The 19,411-nt window shown below is 41.9% G+C and overlaps 1 protein-coding gene across 1 annotated transcript in view; it reads right to left on the bottom strand.

Annotated features, from left to right (window-relative positions):
* The window catches only part of DCC (DCC netrin 1 receptor), a 593,999-nt gene that overhangs the window by 80,727 nt on the left and 493,861 nt on the right, over positions 1-19,411 (bottom strand). Inside the window, exon 15 of the mRNA XM_026092248.1 lies at positions 14,821-15,015. Within this exon, the coding sequence (XP_025948033.1) occupies positions 14,821-15,015 (195 nt within the window). The remainder of the gene's footprint in view (positions 1-14,820; positions 15,016-19,411) is intronic.

Below are 19,411 nucleotides of genomic sequence, written 5' to 3'. Positions count from 1 at the left end.
GCCTGCCTCCATCTCTACCACAGCTTCTTTCTTCTATCGACCTCCCAACTGTTGTGCCTAATTATCCATGTTGAAAGATGCCTTTGATGGAGTTATGCAAGGGGTTAACGCAGATCATTCTCCAGTGTAAGGCCTGGTAAAATTAGGGAAGAATACTGAAAGATGAAGCTTTAGGACTCTGAGACTTATCAATTATTTGTTGGTTGACTGGTATCACAGTGGGGCAAATTTTGCATCTTATTTTTTTCTACATACTCAGTAACATTTTAAAATAAACGTGCCTCAGCATGTTGCTATGCATTTTTTATTTTTACACTAATGGATGGAAGCAGTGAACTTTAAGTGGCTATATTTAGAGAGCACATATGGAGATGGACAGTGGAATTCATCTTCTCTCTTTTTAGCTGTCTGTAAGCGAGGCACATGGTTTAGTTCGCTAGAGCTGTCCCTACAGTGCCCGGAGAGACAGGCACCTCTGAAGGACAACGCATCACACGCCAAGAGAGACATTTAAGAAAGGTAAGATGAATCAGCCTCTAACTGAGGCATATTTCTCCACTGATTACAGCAAGAACACAGACATTTGGACTTCAGGTCTAGTCAAAATATATTGTGAATTCCCAATAATTAATAAGCAAAATGAGGGACTTACTCCTAACTTGCTCATGAAAAATGTATTCCCAGAAATAGATGAATTAGTTGGAAAAAATGTGATATCTACATGGAGAATTCAGAAATGGAGACTATATTATCAACACATCCTTCATTACAACAGCCCATACAGCACAATATATAGTACACCAAATTTTATAAATCAAAGAGTCTGACATTTGATTAATGTTTATAACTAGGTTGGGTAGGGTTACATTTGCAAAATGCTAAGATTTGGATGAGGATGCGATCTGTAGCTTTATGTTAAAAACATGAAAAAAATCAGATGGTTAATTTGAGTTCCTGTTAACCGGTGCAATAAATAATTGCCTTAGTCTCCTCTTAGATAAGAGGAAAAAAGTCAATTTGCCATGGTACAGCGTTTGAATGAAGTATTAGAGTTGGATTTAGCCTAATACAATGTAAAAGTGAAAAAGCATTAATATTATCATATGGCAAACAGTTGCTTTTTAAACTGCATTATATATGAATAATACTGCTGGGGTCATTCCAGGGCTCTCTTTGGAAAAACGCCACTGCCTGGAGTGGGAGTTCAGATGAGGAAAGCTTTTAAGCATAAACCTCCTAATAACGGCAGTGGCTAATGGAACAARGGATGTTAGCGTTCCTGGCAGAAACACAGGGAAGAAGCAAGGAAGAGACAGGGGCTTTCAAAAAGTTAGTCACGGTACAGTTACAAGAATTCAGAGGTTAACTCTGAATTTTTCTCTGCTGACTACCATTCATCACAGTGAGGAAAGCAACTATATAACAGTAGTAGTATAACTTGCATTTGCTATTCTCGAGCAGGAGCAGAAGAGCATTATAGACTTTTTCTAGCAAAAGAAATCTCTTTATGCCTTTGAAGAAACCAAAGAACTCAGTTTTAATTAGAGCATCAGCCAAGAATCCACCATGTCGATACTGGTGCAGAGCATCCTCTGGAAATAAAGTTGTGTTGTGCAGATCAGTTAAAAAAAAAGGAAGTGAAAGAAGCCCAGACTAAGCATGAACAGAATTAATTTCTTGCACTGACAGATGATGCCACTGGAAAAAAAAAAATCAACAAATAGCAACTCATTCAAGCTATCATAGTTATTTTCTTCTTTAAGAGAAGGGTAAAATTGTGACATCTCTATGGCCATTATGCATGATCTTTTGATAAATGCTGAGTTTTCACATATCATTTAATTTTCTCTTTAAACTATAAATATAAAATAAATGCTTGACAACTAGATGTGAACTCCAACCCAAGGAAAACTCTGAGCCTTAAACAACAGCGGCATAAAGATGTTAGTGCTCTCAGCTGATCTTCCAGTTCGGCTCCTCTATCTCTGAAATCAAGGTTTGTCCTCGAGCCCTCCACTTGCTTCCCATTTTAATGATTGCCCAACATGAGGGACCTGCAGAGTGACCCCGGCAACACCCGGCGACCTCTGAAGCCGAGACGGAGCTTCCTGGTCATCATGAAAACCTTGCTCACCTACCACGACCACACAGAACGATCTCACCGCTGCTCTCTGGCCTAAACATCATTGCTATCCTGTAATTAAAACCATCGGAAGTTCTTTTAACGTGATCTAAACAATAAAATAACAATGAAGGTCAGCTATAAATTCAAGCCTCTTCACCCAGGACCTCTGTGAGCCTGTACTGATCCCAGCGGACAGTGAGGCTCGAAGGGAAGCAGCAAGTCGTTTACACCCGATCGCTTTTACCCAGCCTGCGCATCAGCATGAATTTCTGAGGGCAGCACAGCACCACGCTCATGCTGCCAGGGCTCGCTTCAGAAGAAAGCTGCCACCTTCTGCTCCTTTTCCATTACCAAGCCGGTTTAACTGCGGGCTTATGGAGAACTTGCTACAGCAATCTACCCTTGGGATGGCAGAGACAGCAGCGAGATCTCCATCGTAAGAAACAGCTGTGGCCTACCCATAGATGAAGCGGAAACAAAGATATCTTGTCAAAACAGATGGGGTCTGACAAAGTCCCGCAGCCAAATGACAAGGTGCAGGCTGCAGCAAGGGAAATTCCTATCAGTTATTAGCAAAAAAAAAAAAAAATCAGGAAGGTTGTCAAGCATTGGAGCAGAGGCCCAGCAAGGTTGTGAAATACCCGTTTGCGAAGATGTTCAGCAGTCGAGTGTGTATGACCCTGAGCAACCAGAGCTAACTTCGAAGCTGGCCCTGCTCCGAATGAGGGCTTAGACCAGACGGCTTCACGGGATCCGTTCCACCTAAATTAGCCAATGCTGATACCTCCTAACGCACACGGGATGAGGCAGGAGCCTGGCTGTGACGACAACCTGACGGGAAGTTGCAAGCCATGGTGCTCACATAGGACCCTTCTGTTCCTCTCTATCACTATCGCACTTCTCTTCACCAAAATCACATTGACCCCCCTTTATTAGTGATGCAAGGAGTGGCAACACAAATGGAGGATTTAGCTGCAAGCAGCATAACTTCTTCAGGAGAAATATGGCTCCTTTCTAAAGCCGCTATACAACCCTCTAAAGGGCAGAAAAGCAGTCAAAATCATCTCAAAAAGCTACCAAAGAACAGCCTAATTTACTCCTGTCTGGGTCCATGAAAACACGATACTCAGCAATCAATACCACCAGGAGACCTGATAACATCAGCTTATTGCCGGGAAGAGGTGATCTATCAATAGCACAAATGTCAAATTGAAGTATAAACCCACACAGACATGGGTTATCGAATCCTGGGAAATGAAGAGATTCAGGGACTTGAACATCATGGTCACAAGCAGTGTAGTTTTCCTGCAGTTTAGACCTGAAGTGGAGCATTACAGCTAGGGTTAGGGCTGCCCAGACTGCCGGGACTAAGGGAGAGCTTCCCAGAGGATGCAAGCCTGCCTGTACACATTGAGGAGCCCAAAGCACAGTGTCCAACCAAGTTTCCAGCTAGGAGTGCCACGATGAACAAGGGCAAGGCAGAAGTGCTGCTCAAGGTCTTGCTGGGTCAGGTGGCTCTGAGGCAATCTGCAGGATTTCTCTGCAAATTCAGGAGGAATCTCTTCTCAAGGGAGGACACTGGGATCAGACCTTGGAGCAAACAGCCTGGATTTAACAGGCTGCTGAATAAGTTTGTGCGTTGCGAGCTCTAGTGTCCGAGCTAGTCAGACAGCCGGGTGCACRGTGGGTCACGTGGAACATCAGAGCTACAGCCGTGTCTTGCCTGGGGTCGGGACGCCCACGGAGTGATCTGGCCTCCTCTGTGCAGAAATTACCTTAGGCAATGGACCGTATACGATCACCCCCCAAAAGGTGCCTTGACTCTGATTTTACAAATAGCCACCGGGCTCTAACACACCTAATGGCCATTAGATTAAATTCCTTTACAAAGAAACTATAAGAATGATGTATTTTGGACAATCCCACACTTTCCCTTGTGAGCAAAGCTTAGAAGAAGGCTTTAACATAATGTAGGGAAATGATATCAAACTTTCTTTAACACGTATTTCAATCATATTYGCAGTTTCTAATGATATTAGTAAATTTAACTATAAAATATTCCATTAGAACAGACTATCATGGTGATATTCTGCAAATGAGTTCAGTTCTCCCATGTCTTCAGCTGGACAAAAACAGTTATATTTTATTTCTTCTAGGCACTTGCTACCTCAGCAATGGCTGCATTTCAGTGGTGGATGAGTAGAACATCTTTATAATTTTATTTCATATAGTGTATTAGATCATTTGGAAATTTGCTTGAAAGGATTTACTATCAGAATGACTGAAATTGGTAATAAAGAGCTCATGTATTACTTTCAATAAAATAAGACAACTACCAGGAATTATCCTTTCTCTAATACAACAGAAATTGAATATATTTTCATCTTTTGGAAAACTGAACAATGCATAATACGAAAGAAGAACGGTGTTCAGTTAAGTTAAACTTGCCAAGTGCTGCAAAGTTCAAGTGTGTATTCTCCTTATAAAGGATTGGCCTAAGTATCTCTTCAGCGAAAGGAAAGCATGAAATGTAACTAACTGATTGGGAAGGCTTGCAAACAACTGAGCTAACTATTCAGATTCTCAATTTTGGAAATTTGACACATTTTTTTTCCTGCCAAAAGGTTCCATCCAATATTCAAACAAAATCAGCTAAATAACATGTATTTTAAGCACCAGGAGTATCAGTATCTCCTGAAAATTAGTTGCTTCTGTTTAGCTGATTGCTGATTGCACCAAAATTTGAGCCTTTTGGTCCTGGGTAATTATTGCCTGAATGTTAAAGCCGCCTTCAGGAAAAAAAAAAAAATTGCTCTGAGAGTGAGATATTGAGCAGAGCAGTGGAAATTTGTATTTACATTTGCAATATGTCAGACACTTCTTGGGAGATGGACAAGTCACCATCTTTCTGTGATCTTCAGTCCCTACGGTATTAACATTTTCTTTCTTTTCCTTCAGCCTTTTGCCTATAAGTTCTTTGAAGTCGTGACTTACAATACGTTCCTGCACAATTAAGCCCTGATCTCTTTAGAACCTCTGGGCACTACTGTAACAGAAATAATGAAAATATGTTAATACTCAGACACGCTTAAAACATCCCCCAAAGTTAATCTACACGGTCCCTGAGGACGGCAGTTCTGGCGAGCTGCTTCCCGGAGATGCAAGGGATGAGGGACGGAGGGGGGCCCTCCGCATCTACATTTCAAAAGAACAAAATCTAACCTGTAATTTTTAATCAATCTCGGTGTCGAGTCTCTTATGACCGCTAGAAGAAGCTGTGTTAGAAGAAGCTGCGTTAGAAGAAGCAGCAAAGTGTCCCCGCAACGAACCGCACACCTCGCCAGCGGGCATGGGCTGCCAGCACCTCCCTATTTTGGGGGTGCCTATATTCTCACAGATCCTCAGGCCGATGCAGGACACATTTTACTTCTAATACACCAGGGAAAGCATTTAATGGAGCAAAGACAATTCATAATGAGAACCTGCTAAGTGCTTTTATTTTAATGCAGTTGAGGAGATGAACAGCGAGTCTATAGTTAAGACTTGTCTTTAAGATGTCATCTCACCATCTWTTAYGCCTGCTGCCGAGCCTGCGGGCTACGTCCCGCGCGCATCACCACGAAGGGYGCGGGGTCTTTAAGCAACGACTCGAATGCGAGCATGCTTAGAAATCGGCCTCGTCCCCTGCGGAGATGTGAACCTTTGCAGCTCCCCCGGTGCATCGCAAGCGCGGTGCACCCGGCGCCGCTGAGCAAGCCGAGCAAGGACGACACCTCCCTCTGCGTACCGCCTACATTTGCGATGCATGTTACAAATGCAGCCAAAACCAGGAGAAGTGAAGTAGCGCGGGGGACAATGAAGTGTAAGACATATGGGCAAATCAATAAAAAATGAAGCGCCATCACCCCAGACGCAGGCGGACACGAGAGTAAATGCCATTAACATGCTAGCAGGGTTAACTGGAGTTTGGGCAAGATTTCTTCAGGCGCATGTACACAAAAAATGGCAATGAAAGTGGCACCAAGAGCAAAGGTTGTGGGTTTTTTTTGCAAAAGTAAGTCTTTCATCTACACAAATGTGAATCGATAAACCTAAGCTCGTTTAACCATTTTGATCTCCTTGGCCTCACTTTACTGAGCTAACCATAACACTTGAGAAGGCAGGACATAGTATTGGATCTGCCCTTTTTCCTGGAAACAAAGCTGTGTAACAAGCTCCCTTTTTTTCTATTGATGAATGAATCAAAAAATTATTTATTCTTTGCTATTCGTATCACTTACATGACAATTTGGGATTAAGCATAATTCACCGGCATTCTCATCTTTACCAGCAAAGAACAAAATTCAGCTCTTCTGTCGCATTTGTTGTCATTAGAGCCTAAAAATTTTGTCAAGGAAGCCTCTTTAACTACTTTTACAAATGGGGAACTAAAATGTCAAACTAAAATGACGTAAAGTCAGCCCCAGGCAGCAAAATGTGAGAGTGGTTTGCTATGCATGGATACATGGGCTAGCTAAAATTCATTTATACGTGGGGGATTAACATGAGGACACTGTTAAAATCCACACAATATCTGATCTGGGGGAATTATGCAAAATCTAGTCATGATGCAAATAGTGCGTGGATCTCAAACTGACCCTCTGCTCATGAGTGATTTCTCTGTATTGTGTAAGCAAAAGAACATTAGAGACAAATGAAAGAAAATTATTGCATGAAATATTTGGGGAAATGGCAGCATTCTTTAAATGACAGCTAGTTTTCAAAGGAAAGAAAGAAAATGAACAGTCCCTGGAGTCCTGAAGCGCCTTTACCTGTTAGTGTGCCTTAATTTGATCTATGAGGGAAACAGTGAGATGCATAAAATTTAACATATTTTTGTTTGATTTTCCCTACTCCAGTTTGTATTAAAAATGCAAAGGGGAGAAAAAAACCTCAAGCTACATTAAAAAGCTTTTTTGTTCCCTTTCATGTCTTTGTTATAATCCTCAACTGTCATCTGCAAAGATTAAAGAAAATGAAGAATCTTCTTTCTCTCCCTCTCCCTTTGCAATAAACCAAAATACTGTTTTTTGCCTCATCCATGTGCAAGGGTCAAATTTAATCAGATCTGCAGTTAAGAGGAAGGTGAATTTGATGGGATCCTTTGCATTCCTACTGGTATATTTGTTAAAATATGAATTCTAATCTAGGAGCTTTACCTTCATTTCTTGTCACTTGTAATTGTTAATCTTTTTTTTTTTCTAGTTTTGCTCTCTGAATAATGCAGGGAACCTGTAGAGATGAACATTTGTGCTACAGCACATCACCTGAACAGCAACTTCRGTGCAAGGTTAGTGAAGACGAAACCACCAAGCTCTGCCTTGAAGATCCTCCTCCAGCGCTGGGGCCGTACGGACCAGCAGAGCCCTGGAGCGTCGCRCGAGCGACTCCGGCACCCCATGCGAAAGCCCGTTGCCCGCCCTCGGACCAAGCTGGGAGGCAAATTTCAGCCATTTCCCATGCATTTTTTCTGCCTCCACCAAGGCAAGGCAGTTTCTGACTAGCATAACAACCGGGAAAACGGGACGACGCCCTGGGAAGGTGCTAATCAAATCTTCGAATCCCCCAAACTGTCTTTCACCCTTCTCCTCACTTATCAGAAAAGATTAATGTGACAGACTGTGAAGAAATGCGACGGTTTTCCTTTCAGCAGCTGATTTAGCTGAGGGAAGGAAAGCTGCTGAATAACCACCAGCACCGGGGCTGCTTCRGTCCGATCCGTCCTTGTCCCTTCTGCCGAGGTCTCGCGCGGGCCACCAGCCCAGGCCACAGGCGTCTCAACAACCCCAGTCCGGGTGTGCGTCACCACAGTCTTAACAGAGTTGAGAAGGGTCATGCGACGTAAGACAAGAGAAATATGAAACTATATTACAAAATAACCTATCTGTGCTTTTTAGTAAGTTCTTAAGATGTATGTGTTAGCTCTAGTCCCCCAACCTACTAATTAAGCAGCTAATTAAGTGCTCAAATGCATTAGATTTTCGCTTTGGAGCTCAAAAGTTTGAGACGAGCGTAACTTCAGGCTTTATGGGGGGATAGCGAGGAACTTTTAAAAGTCTTTGCCAGATTTTGCTGCACGTTCGGCGCTTCACTTTCATTCCCGGACCAGCAGGATCAAAGGCTCCGAGTTAGAGAGAGACATGAAAACAGTATTTCAAGGCGTGCACTCCCAGTCAAAATCTTTCAAGTGGGCGCATATGAATTCCTGCACGCTCCTGAGATCAATGTAGCTCCTTCTTAGGTCACATAAAGGCAACTGTATATAAAAAAATCTTTATAATTACGCCTTGTTCTTCTGTCCTCACAGGCAGAAGGAAGGGCGAAGGGAAGGACGTACCCTAAAGGATGAAGTTCACATTTCTGTGAAATTCTGAAATTTGGTACAATTTTCCTTTCGTGTCTAGACTTTAAATACTTTTAATACCTATAAAATAGCTGTTTTTAGGTACTTATTCTCATGGACAGGCTTCAGGGCATTTTACAGACGAAAGTATCACCCCAGAGGAATTACCAGCTCCGATGGCTTAAACTGGCCAGACTTTGGCTCAGGTGATGCAGACCGATGCAGATGCAAATCCACGCATCTCTGCTTTCTCGCACGTGGTGGAAATCCCCATCTCAGCTGCGCAGTTATCCCACTGGTGCTATCTGAATGCTTTTTAAAACCTTGTTTTGCCGGGATGTCTACAAAATGYTTGTCAGTAGTTTGGCTGCCGATGCACTGAAACGGCTTCCTGTCATTTATCCAGGGCTTTCTCATCATTCCTCCTTCCATCACTGGTTTTTAACCTTGACATCGCCTCCTCTAGCCCAGGCTGCTGCCTCCGCAGCGCTCACTGCTGCCAGCAGGAAAGACCCTTGCGCCAGCCCTGGAGCGCAGCGGCCCCTTCCACCAGCTGATGAAATTCCTGAAACCAGGATAAAACGGCCTCTTCGCTCCAAGAGAGGAAGGCCACGCAGGGCCAGGGCTAGCAATCACCCCCAAGACCTCGGCGCTCCCTTTCAGTCTCCTGCTTCTTTCCATTGCTCCTGTAAGATGCTAAAATAGCCCAAAATGATCTAATAATGCTGTTAACGTATTGGGTTATGCTATAATAAGGTCACTATGTTTCATTTTTCCAATATGCGAGTTAAAAACACAGCTTTGTGACCTATCGAGAGTTTTATGCAAATTATTCGGGCTAGTGTGTTGTTTCAGGTATCCTGGGTTTCGTGTTTGCAGAATCAGTAAATGGAAATCTCCCTGGCATGCTTCTTCCCTCTCTTTTGAACTTCTATTTCATGAGTAAAGCTCCATGGACATGAGCCCGGTCAATTCATTACTATGCTTAATGCCTTTTGAGTTGGATCAGTACAGAAATTGTTACTTGTTATGCGTAAAAGATCAGAATTGGCACCCGTGAAATTTCCAATATTGTTAAAACAACCATTAATCAGCCGATAACCTTGCCATTTATAATCACAAGCAAAGAATGAAAGAAATAAAAAAAAAAATGAGGTGGTGCACTAGAAATGGGTCTCCTTGTTAGAATTATTCATTTGCGAATCAGTCAAGCACCAATTTCTCTGTCACAGAAAAGGTTGAATGAGAGCAGTGGATGCTCGCTCCTGAAATTTATGAGACTGACATCAAATATCTTTCATACACTGCAGAAAGAAAATACAACAAATTCTTCACTGACAAAGCTGAAGTCTCTGTATATTCTTATATTCTTCTGTGCCGGAGGAAAGTATCTCCAGGCAATATGACCACTCAATCATGAGAAAATCACCCTATTTAATTCACTGTGGCATACAAGCATTGTATTCAAGATGATCATCACACAGAATAAAGTTTTCAATCATTGTTATGAAAGAGTGAGTATTTTTCTTCATGTTTTTGGAGTGATTTATTCAGCAGCTGAAGCGTACTGCTCAGACAACTGCTGTACCAGCAGCAGGTGTAGGCTGATTCAGTTATTAGGAAAGTTTTGGTTGTACAGAGTAATCAATTAAGTACCTGAAACGTGATGCAAAGTTGCCGTATGAAGTATGCATACGGGTGTGACACTTCCACTGCCGAGAGGGGAGGAATTAAGCCGTGGGCCCTCCTGTGAACGAGTAGGTCTCTACCCTTCTCTAACGGGAGATCTACATAAGGAGGTCTCCCTTTGCTTCCGAGCCTTTCAAGCAGAGTTTTAAAAGCAGTTAGGAATACAAAGGCAGCATGAAGTAGCTAAGGGGATTTCTAAAGAGACTTTGACATCTAACTTCCATCTGAAACCAGTATTATAAAGAAAGCACTTTTAGTAGACCAGTAGAAGCAGACTGAAGGTGAAAAGATGTTTAGAATTTCATATATAGCACTAGAATGGCAAATTTTGATGCACAACAAGGCATAACATGGCTAGATTAGGATTATGGACATCCGCTGTGGTCAACAGGAAGGAAAAAAGCATCGGAAGATGTAGATGTTAGATGGGCTGAGCTATCCCTGGTGTTGTCGTTTCCTGCTTGCTTGACTAGAGAAGTAACATTGGCTGACGAGGCTCAAACTCAGGTGACTTAGTTAAGTACCCGAACTGAGGTAAAACAAACCCACACTCTAGAGTGCAGGTCAGACAGTTTATCACTAGTTCTGCCTTATCACAAAGGTTATACCACCGAATACTGACATACCATGGACACTGGTGAAACGCATTTATTGGGTACGACATCTGACCGTTGCTCAAAATGTGTAAGGGAAGTTACTTCCTTCCCTAGAACCCGACTGCAGGAAAGATAAATGCTCTTGAGCTTAAAGCATGGACCGGCGTTTGTTTCCGATCGTGCCACTACTTTGCTTTATGATGCTAGGAAGTCATTCTGGGTTAGGTCTTAGCCATATTGGAGTGGCTGACAAAATGTCCCACTGACACGAGTGGAGCTGAGTCTAATTCTTGTTCTCTCTGAACCCCAGTCCCCTGTTACTTAAAATAGTGGGGCTGTCAGTGGGATTGTCATTGATTTCTTTTACTGACTATATAGAAATTAGCTTAACAATCCAAAGAATAGCAAATTACAGTTTTCCCAGACTTTTGTAACATTAGCCTATCCAACCATCAGTGTTTGGACAGATGTGTGCGCAGGTGGCCAACAACAACCTGTGGCTGCACAAACACGTTTGGGAAGGAGGAACAAAACCTGCCCAAATGCCAACATGAGGAAAGGTGGCATTGCCTCACTAGCGAGGAGGAACCGCACCAACATGAGGAAGGGCGGCGTTGCCTCGCTAGTCTGTATATGCACACGTATGGTGGTGGTGGGGTCACATCCTGCTCAACAAGGCGCTGCAGTTTCTTTATTCGGGGARTTCTGAACCACCATTTCTCTTCGGACCACAGAACGTGCTTATAAGACTAAAATAACGCCTGACACGGATCTAGATTATCAGGTTTTGGCATCTGTGTGTGATACCGTCACTGCAAATGAGAATCAGCCAGGATTTTGGAAACGTAGCTGATGCCAGACAAATGCGATTGCTCTTTAATGAAAGTACCAACTGCTCTGGAGTCTAAATGATAAATAAGTTTGCAGCGTATTTCAAAACGGCATACAAAGGAAAAATAAAAAGCAGCACTGCAGTGAATTTCAATCTTGGGAAGCGGCAAAAGCCCAATTTTTCAGCTATATACATCAGACTGAACTCAGCAGAAGGAGAGTGACCTCTCCACAGTCGAGGTCCAAAAAGACGAAGCAGAGCTGTGGAGCCAAGGAGCAGCAATCTGTAAGAGCCAGGAAGATCAAAAGGGACAAGGTTTTTAGAGGGGAGAGAAAAAGTCACTGAAGTTCATCATTTATTGAGGTATCAGACTTTTTWTGTATATGCATTAAGTTTAAGATAAGACATAGCCCCCTCAGACATACGAGCCACCAGAAATTTTACAACAGGTGGGAAGAGTCCAGAAAACATCTAGGAAATATTTTTCCCCCATTCCTGCCAGTGAGCACCTTTTGATTCAAAATCTTCTTGAAAACAGTATTTTTATTAGGAAAAGAACTCTGTCTCATCATTTTGTATAATTTTCTTATAATGGCTTCTAATAAAGTGGGTGAATAATGTAAGAAGCGTTTGCAACTGTTCTAATTTTTTAAAAGCCTTCTCTGGGCCCTTGGCCACATCTCTCTGGTGTTCATTTTCTGTGGATATTTAAATGATGGAATTTCATTAGTGCAATTATTCATGGAAATTGATTTTCAAAGACGTACATGTGAATGTTCACAGAAACTGAATTTAAAATGTGCACGTCAGGATTTGTAACCAAAATGCTTGTATCCTTAGTCAGTTAGGGATCAGGAGCATGTGACTTATCTGGACAATTACAATTAAGTTGCACTGCTCACATTTTGAATATTTGCAATCAAACTATGAAATATGCAGTGAAAATATACTTGCCATTTTAATATATTTGAATAATTAACAACTTTCATAAAATTCTCAATCTGTTTGAGGATGCTCACTAAGAAAAAAAAAATCACTTTAGTGTCTGAATTATTTATAACTAAATATCCGGTCAGCTCAAAACAGTTTCTTGACATTTGCTAGATGTCCGAGTGTTACTTCTGCAATTAGTGAAACATCTCTGTCTTGCTGGACTCCCTGTGTATTTCTGCCTGCTAGCACAGCCAAGAATATAGAAAAAACATTTTAATCCATAGAAACAGCTTTATTAGCCAAAGTAGACCACCATCTTTCCACAAATGCCAAGTATAGTTACCCTATTAGAAGGCTTTTGCAAAATAACTTTAAAGTTGCACAAAATATTATCAAATCAGCCCCCTTGAGCCCTCTGAATATTTGGGAGAGCTTATGCACGGCTCTCTGCAAGTACCTAAATCATGAAAGAGGTAACCAGACATCGAGAAGCTGTTTGACAAAGCAACAGCAAAAACGGTTTATTCTAGTCTACTCTCCAGTTTTCCCCAAGAAAACAGCAAAAAATGTCGGATGACGCAGTTTCATGGTGCTATAAACTCCAATTACCAAAATAAGCGACCCTGGATATCAGAGAGTTTCGGCACTATATGGAGAGCGTCCAAGACTTCTGACACTAAGGAATCGAGATCGCTAGCACAGCTGTGCATCCTTAATACACCAAGTTAATGAATCTTCCTGTAATATCTGATCATTCCCAGATTACTAAGCAGAAAACTTAACAAAAAAGAAAAACAGTTCCCAAAATAAAAGTGCTAAAGAAGAAAATGAAAAAAAAATAAAGAAGAAATGAAAAGGAAATGAAAAGTAGGAGTTTTGCAACTGCCATTAAGTTCAAACATGGTGGGAGCCAGTTCAGGGAATAACTCTGCAGAATCGGGAGCCAGTGCTGGGAACGTAAGACTTAGTAAGAGCTACTGAACACCACCAGCGCTTGATCAAGGGAATTTGAAACGTTTGAGAGCGCCCAGAGTTTTGAGGCTAAGACCAAAGGTTTAGAAAAGATTTTTCCAAACAGCAGTTTGAACAAATTAGGCATGGACTTCACTCTAGTTAGATGAATTACCTTCTCCTGCGATGAGAGGTCAGTCTTACTTCCTCCCTGGCCAGTGCTGTTACTGCCTGGTCCTACTGCTATTACGTGAAGCTTGGGGATGGGACAAGTGGTGATAACTTCATGCACAGAAGGCTCATAGATGTTCATTAGACTAAAAACATACAATGGCACGGTATCTATTGTCACAGCTTACCCTTTCCATGGTTAGCAAACTAAAGCTCCACTTATGGGATCAGTACAACTCTTTTCTGTTTTCTGGGCTTTAACATTTCCATTAAGACCCATGAATGAAAACAAGAGCCTCAAAAACTTAGAAATACAGCCTGGACTAATCACAGAAACGAAAGCTTAGACCCCTGGACATGAATCCTCCTCTGGGTACAGCCATGTAGGGTAAAAAGCCTACCACGCTTGGACAGTATCCACTGCTGGTTGTCCTTCTTTGCCAAAGATGACCATTTTCTCAGAGATCAGGGGCTGGAATCCATGGTAGCTATATATCCCCCATAATCCCCTTCAGTCAAAGGGCTTAAACAGTTTCAATAGGTTTAGCAACCTGGTTAATTCTGACTTCAGAAGACTAGGAAATCCAGCACCAGCTCATCTGGCAGTCTTGAGGAAGCACTAGCAGTGTTAGAGGCTACTGAGAAACGACTGGAAGGGGAGTCTCTTGAGCCAACAGGTAGAGCTTGAAGAAGACACCTGGCCTAGGTATCTCCACAGTTGCTGCTTGAGTTATTATAACTTGCTGCAGGAATAAACAACACCATATGAAACAGTAACATTATGTTTTGGCATACCTGGTATTAAAACAGGCCTTCACTGCATTTGTCCGTTGCGTACACATACCGGAGCTGGATGCGGTCTGAACTTAACCTCGGTATCAATAACAGCTCAGTTGCTAGCAGCCTCAGATTCAACATGGTCTAACAACGCCACCAAGACATCGGTCGCAAGCTATCACTCGGGACTGATACCTACCGCAAAACACCTCTGTGCTATCACGACCTGAGACTGCAACATAGAAATAGCCTAATCAAACAGCTTAGAGAGGAGGCATTAGTGAYGGCCTAAAAATAAACCTACAAACTAGCATAGTCTCAGAGGAACCTCTGTATGCTATTACAAATAAAAACAATTACTCACCCAAATTTTCAATGGAATAATAACGCTGTTTACTGTCCACCCGCACAGTCTCAGCATATGGACTGCCTACGCCGTAGCCAATGATGTACCCACGGACCACAATGTTTGGGTTCAGCGGTGGAGTCCAGCTCATGACGATACTTGTTGTCAACGGCCGGACATGAAGAGAGCTTGGCTGATCAGGAACCTGAGATTCTGGGATTCAAAAAGAAAAAAAGTATCAATTAATATTCTACTCATTCAACTTTACTATTCATAAGGTTTGAGTTTAGATTAAAACATTTGTACAAAGAAACAATGAGGTGCCCCAGAGTTACATGCAGAGCTCACATGCAATTTCATTTCTGAGCTACATTCTTCCCCTCCAAGAGCACTGAAATCACAGAGTATCTCCTAGTGCTTTCCACCTTTAGCATAAGAACACAAGAAATTATGCAGGAAAATGAAAGATGACCTGCTCGAGGATTGCTAGAGACCTTTTATCTTCCCTGGTCTATTTGCAAGGTCAGTAGGATCCTGACAACTGACTAGATGAGTTATCCTGGACTCGCAGATTGACTATAATATTGAACAAAAAGGTTGACTTTGTTAGAGATATACTAGTATATTTGGGCAATAACCTCTCTTTCCCATGAAAACAGCAAGGAAATTTTAACTCTTGGACAGGCCTCTCCTGGCTTAGAATCTGCTTTAAATAACACACCAACATTTAGAAACGTAAAAACAGAAATGAGATATTTTATGTACAGGTATTCCCAGGTAATATTAAGTACTAATTAATCATGGGATATCTATTTGGTAGACTTTGTCTTTTATTAGCCTACTTATACTTTAAAGATTAGATGAGTAAATGCCGTTTGTTTGAGTTTACTCAATAACTACCATATCACAAGTCTCTTCAGTGGAGCTGCACAGTAGCTTGTCTTTTTGAGAGCAGAAAGAGACAAGTCACTATTTTTCCCCAATAAAAAGGCTTGCAATATAATAGATGAAAGCTTCCAAGGAAGACAACAAGGACAGGGTAGAGGAGCTAGGAACAGTATAAAATGATGTAAACTCCAACAAAAGACTCTTTACAGTTGTGAAGCATTCCCACTGTAAACCTTGGAAAAGGCAATAAAAAGAAAAATTAACACTTTTCAATAACCAGCACCATATATACGTCCTTGCTATTTTATGTGCTTTCAAATGAATTCTTATGAACACAGTAGAGTACTGCAAAAACCTGTTGCATCTTCAGAGAAGGCTGCTCAGTACATCACCAGTGTGAAACACCCAGCGACTTTAGAAGTCCTTTGCATTCAGCTTCTTAAAATTGCAAAACCTTAGTTTTGTTTAAAGGTTGAGGAACATTCACTGAAAAGCAGCTACTCACAAACAGAAGAAACAGATTGCACCAGCAGTGCCACTGCGAGTCAGATAAAGCTGTCATTTACCCCCATGCCAGCCTCAAACTTTGCTTTAATGCAGAAGCAAAAGTTACTTGAATAGCTATTTCTGAAGCGTGCTGTTTTTAAAACAAAATGACAGAAGTGTTTCTTACAAGACCCAAAGATAAAGCAGCAATTTACAGCCTTGAAATAAGAAGTTGGACAACGTGGCAATACCGAAATTCCTTGAACATCCCCAAAGTAGCAATTGTCAAGYGGCAAACGGTATCAGAATATTCAAAGACCCTTCTGGCTTCAAACGATAATTTTTACATCTCACACAACACAGATTGCAATTGCAGTTCAAATACCTCCAGGCAGCTGTTGGATTACAACTGTTGTATTCAAACATTTCATATTATTTATTTCAGACAATTCAAATATGTGATTCATGCATTTCAGAGCAAAATCACCACTTCTTGTTTTAAAAAGCAAACAGTAGTTTAACTTCTTGCTCCCTTCTCGTGAAGCAGGCCTCTAAAATGAAGCTGGGGTGAACAACATTTTTAACGCAGTTTTCAAACGTTTCATAAACACTGGGTTATTGGCCATTTGGGGAAGAAAATGCATTTGTTGAGACAGGRGACAGCTGAGAAAACCCCCAACATCCAAGATCTTTCTCGCTYTCTTCAGCTTTCTGTTTGCTCTATATTAAGTGCTTTTAATTATGTTTTAATTAACTTTACTTTCCAACAGTTTCTGGGGGAAAAAAAAGCTTTTCTTACTCTGGAACAGCTCTAAATGTTTGCGCCGTACATTACACTTCCAAAAATGCAAAGGCAAAATCAACTACTACTATTACCAATTTTTTTTTTCTGCTGTTCTCTTTATGGAGAATCCCCTTTTCCAGAGGAAGGACCTCTGCCGRACGCAACGCACGGCCAAAGGTCTAACCGGGTAAGTCCTTCCCGTGCCACCGTGGCGGGGCTCAAGCCCGCGGCGCTCCCGGCTCCGCGCCAGCCTCCCGCCCAGACCTCGGGGCGCAGGCTCGGCCGTCCTCGCTGGAGCTGCCCACAAGGCCGATTTTTGGTGCTGCCTTTTGTACTCCCTCCCCTTCGGCACGAGTTTATACAACCCCGCCGTCTCCCGCCGACTCCAAATCCGTAACCGCGTTTCCCGCTGAGGGCTTCAGCGCCCGTGTCGGTCACCCAGGGACGCCGCTGCCACGTTCAGGACTACTTACGGGTCCCTAATTCCACCGACAAGCTGGAAAAAACGCTTCCCATTTGGGTCACTTTAGCAATTTCCTTAGACGTTCACAGAGGCGCGTTGCACAAAGGAAGGGTCGTTTTTACTAATCCAATTTTGTTCCCATATTTCTCCAGTCGCTTTTCAGTTTAAATTACGACGCGATAGCAGTCTAGCCTGTCATGCTCTTAAAGCACTAATTTAGAGCTGAAGTTAAACTATATCACTATCTAATATGTGTAACAGCTTCCATCTGTTCAATGCAGTAATCAGAAACCAAGCATCCTAAACCCATTTTCCTGGAGGATACCTTCACAAACTTGATCAGAGCTTCTCTTGCATCCTTGCTCAAGATGYTTAAATCAAACCCTTTGGGGAAAGTACTGCTTTCTTTTTGTTCTTTTTTTTTTAAACACAAAATTTGAGGCTTAAAATAAATATTTAAAAACTTCCCAGCTGTCAGTAAAGGCACGCGAGCTTTCTAGGGAACCTTGAGGAAGCAGCTATGTTTGGATTTCTAATCACTTTAACAAAACACACTAATTAAAATGAATATCCATTGGGAGTTAGCGCAGTTCTCCGGGATGCTGTTTGTCTTCGTGTTGCTTACGCCAAGCCGGCTTCCAGCGAAAGCAAGAGAAGCTGCATCAGCCCTAACAGCAGAGCGGGAATTGCAGTTAGCAATCTGTGCGAGAGCACTTCTCCCGCTCAGCTGACACTTGCAGGACTCTGTGTAACTGCAGTAATAAGTAGATTTCTCCCCAGGGTTTATCAAAGTATCTTGTTGGTAAATACGTATCTATTATGCAACGCCGTGCATTCGAGCATCAGACGGTTGCAGCTTCTCTATGATAATTCACCGCTATTGCAAATGCAAATGCATGTAAATACGATACATGAACAAAATGTCTTTGCTTTAATTTATTCATGTGTGCCTACTTCTATCGCGTCTCCTGTGATTACTCTATTAACATCTTTGCACGCATACATGTATTTGGGAACAAAAACTTCAAAGGAATTTAATGTGTACGAAATGCAAATTAAAACAAACGTGTACAAATGTGTTACTTTCTTTTTGCGTGCTGAGGTGGGTTCAGAACTTGCATTTTGCTCCTGACAGTGAAAAGTCAGCTGCTGGCGCCTTCACAACATCATTTCTGAAACTGCTGTCTAGCCCATTCATAATTGGAAAGATAACATCATGCGCCACGGCACCTTGTCATCAGTCAATACAGTTACAATGCTTCTAAAGGTGTCATCTTTCATTTAAAATGCCGATGAGAAACTACCTGTACTGGTTGTCTAATTTTGCGTGCCATGTAATGCAAGCAGTCACTCCTGCTCTACTGCAAAACGCATTTGGACGTAATGGAAAGGACATGAAACAGGCAGAAATTTGTTGCGAGGGTTGCTTCTGAGATCATAAGGCAACGCATTCAGCCAAAACAAAGCCAGCATCAAGCACTGCGGTGCATTTAAACTAATTATTTATTTATTCTTTCATCCAGCTTGCCTTTGATCCTTTCTAGGTGCTTCATTTTGTTTTAAAAATTATAGCCATTTTCATCAGTGTTCTCTTATTTTCTGTTCATCTCCTTTCTACTACATACTTGCTCCTCATCAGTTGTGTGTAGCTTTGCCATGACTTCCATCTGTCAGATTCTTTGATCCCATTTTATTTGCACTCCAGTTAATTTTTTTGGTAGACTTTTTCATTACTCTCCTTCTATTCTTCCTCAAATATCTCAGTCATTTTATCTAACCCTTCCATTTCAGTGTTTTTTTTCCCCCTTTTGTGTCAGCATCTGCACAGATTTACAAAGCCCACAGTTTTCAGGTACCTGCATCCCATCATCTTTTACTAATTATTCAGCTTCATTGCCAACCTGAATTTCTAACATCTGCCAAAAAAGGCTAGGAAACAGTAGTTCAGATATGTGAATATTTATTCAGTGCATTGCTAAGATTGTTGG

Source organism: Apteryx rowi, unplaced genomic scaffold (assembly GCF_003343035.1).
Source record: "Apteryx rowi isolate R43461 unplaced genomic scaffold, aptRow1 scaffold_95, whole genome shotgun sequence".
Taxonomy (NCBI): Eukaryota; Metazoa; Chordata; class Aves; order Apterygiformes; family Apterygidae; genus Apteryx; species Apteryx rowi.
The sequence above is the reverse complement of the archived record's forward strand: the minus strand, read 5'-3'. Positions and strand labels throughout refer to the sequence as shown.